The sequence below is a fragment of the Lutjanus erythropterus genome, chromosome 20 (assembly GCF_056507025.1).
Source record: "Lutjanus erythropterus isolate fLutEry1 chromosome 20, fLutEry1.hap2, whole genome shotgun sequence".
Lineage (NCBI taxonomy): Eukaryota > Metazoa > Chordata > Actinopteri > Lutjaniformes > Lutjanidae > Lutjanus > Lutjanus erythropterus.
In genome coordinates, this window is record NC_139336.1 from 20,979,040 (window position 1) to 20,981,564 (window position 2,525).

A 2,525-nucleotide genomic window follows, 5' to 3' on the forward strand; every position below is an offset into this window, starting at 1 on the left:
TTGTTAAAATGTATGACAACAAAGAGAGAGGAGTCACAGCAGAGTAAATCACCACTACAATACAATGACACACTACATTTCCCATGTGATACCTTTACATTATGCCACTGCACAAAGGAAAAGTGCACATCTTCTGCTTTACCACATATTAATCTGTCACAACAAGTCTTCTAGAAGCTGCTGTCTTTGTTTGTTCCAGCTTGTAGTCTTGCTGCTTTGATTTAGGATCGGAGGAAAAGTGACCTCTGCTGGTTTATTTGTTGAAGTTCAAGTAAGACCACATAAAACTTGATAAAACAAAAAACACGATTTTCCACAAAGGGCAATGGGTTCATCAGAATTTTATTTGACTTGAGATTATTTGAGGAAATTCAGACTCAAACATGTGATTTAAGTTTTTGATTTATTAAAAAAAAAAAGTCAAATAAATGGAAAAATCTGCTAATTCTCACAGTAATCTCTCCTGTTGGTCCTGACACAGTGATAAATTAAAAAACAAAAGAAAATTAATTATTATGTATTGTCATATTTAATTTAATGTGAATGTAAAGACATCCTGAGAATATTTATTTTTATTTTCACAGTTCAAGACTTTGAATCACATGCATATTGTCTTTTTGGAAAGCAGTAAGAGCATTTTGTCTCACAGAGAGGATGATAGATTAGTATTGCACCCACGCATCATACTGGGATGCAGCTAAAAGAGCGCTATTCATGCGTGAGAGCGAGAGAGTCAGTCCTGAGGAGGGAGAGAGGGAGAATGTACGTGACATATCACACCATCTACCGTCAGCAAATAAGAGCTCAATAAGATCTATTTAGTGAGATATAAAGAAACAACTATCAAGTAAGTGGTTTTAATCTTTGCTTTTATTTTGCAAAGTAGCTCAAAACATGTTACACATGTATGGAAACTGACCTGAGAATGCCCTGGAGACAACATATAATACGTTCACATGACAAAAAGACATAAAAAGATCCTTCTTCTCAACAACTTAAGCAATGTTAGACCTAAACTGTGAGGAATATCCATGTTCTGTTAGCGAGATTGTGATCGATAGAATAATATAACAGAGACAGGCAGAAGAGAACGGGGTCTGTAGGAGAGAAGCGAGACCGTTGGAATGAGAGCAGCTACAAAAGAGGCAGTTGGAGTGAAAGAGAGACAGAGTCGGTAAGAGACTGACTCAAGCTCTTTAGTCTTTTCTACATTTCGTCTTGTCTGGCTCTCCGGCTGCAGTGTGGCTGGAAGGAGTTGGCACGCTGTGGGTGCCCCCCAGCCAGTCCCAGTGAGAGAAGAATGGGGCAAAGTTAGTGCTGGGCCGCTGGTGGTGAGCGTCGTGCTTGGGCGCACCACCCCAAAGGCCAAAGGGCACTAGGTTATGGAGAGCCCAGGGGAAGTCGTAGCCGCAGTGCTGCTCCGTGGAGACGTAGACGTTGATGACCATGAAGCCCCATGCTGTGAGGCAGTGGCACTGGAGCAGGATGGGGTCTATCGTCGTCCAGAATCCCAAGCTGAACAGCTCCCATCCAGACTGGTACTGGGTGACGAGGCTGAAAGTCTGGTTGTACTGGTGGTGCACAGCGTGGAAGGTGCGGTACAACCACGGTACCTGGTGGTGCAGCAGGTGCCACAGGTAATACTGGAAGTCGAAGACCACCATGCAGCCAAGAATGCCCAGGAAGAAACTAAAGAAAGTGGGCGCCTCACGAGGTAGCGGCGTGGGCGGCCTCCACATCCACTGGGCAACTGTAGCCGGAAAAATGTAGAGCACATGGTTGTAGATGGTGACCCCCAGCGTAGTCCAGATGTTCGGCCAGGTGACGGGTTTGTCGGGATGGAGCCGGTAGCGGTTGATGCAGGGCCAGGTGGGCGCCAGCAGGTCGAGCGTAGTGTAAAACCCAACTAGGATGAAGTAGGTGGTGACAGAGAGGACCACGGGGAAGGGAGGGCTCCTCAGGAGGTCGTGGTGGTTCTGGAGGAGGTAGTCCCAGAGAGGCTGCAGGACCAAGCCCTGGGACTGTCCCCCAGTCACGTTGTCCTTATCCGACATCCAGGACAAAGCCTCAGTTCTGAGTAATCTGCCTGTGCTCATCACTAACGCAGTGTTTTTCTTCCAAAAGAGGGCCGATCCGACAGGATTATTTTCTAACAAGCCCCAGGAGAGGATAAAGAGGGTCTAGATGAATGGAAAGATCCAATCAGCGTCCTCGTATAGGTTAAGCAACGCCAAATTGGACTGGCGGGCTGTCTTAGCCTCTTATGTATGTTCAAGCCCCACCTCTACCCCCCCACCCCCTGTGTTTTAAAAGAAGGCACTCTGTAAAGGCCCTTTTTCATGGGCACAAGGACGGCAGCCAGGACTCAGGAGCCGGGCCACAACAGCTCTAATCATGGAGAGAGAGCTTCCGTTTACTGGTGAATTTGACTTTGTCACCCAAAAACTAGTGGCCTTGTCTTTTAAAGCTTATCTATAATATAATAAAAACAAACTTAATAAACACATTAAGGCATATATTCAATA

General features: G+C 45.6%; 1 protein-coding gene across 1 annotated transcript; it reads right to left on the minus strand.

Annotated features, from left to right (window-relative positions):
* Positions 1 to 562: 562 nt before the first annotated feature.
* Positions 563 to 2,252, minus strand: ch25hl2 (cholesterol 25-hydroxylase like 2). The gene has a single exon (XM_084746125.1). It carries the CDS (start codon positions 2,094 to 2,096, stop codon positions 1,197 to 1,199), a length of 900 nt encoding a protein of 299 aa, XP_084602251.1. The 5' UTR covers positions 2,097 to 2,252; the 3' UTR covers positions 563 to 1,196.
* Between the last annotated feature and the right edge of the window lie 273 nt (positions 2,253 to 2,525).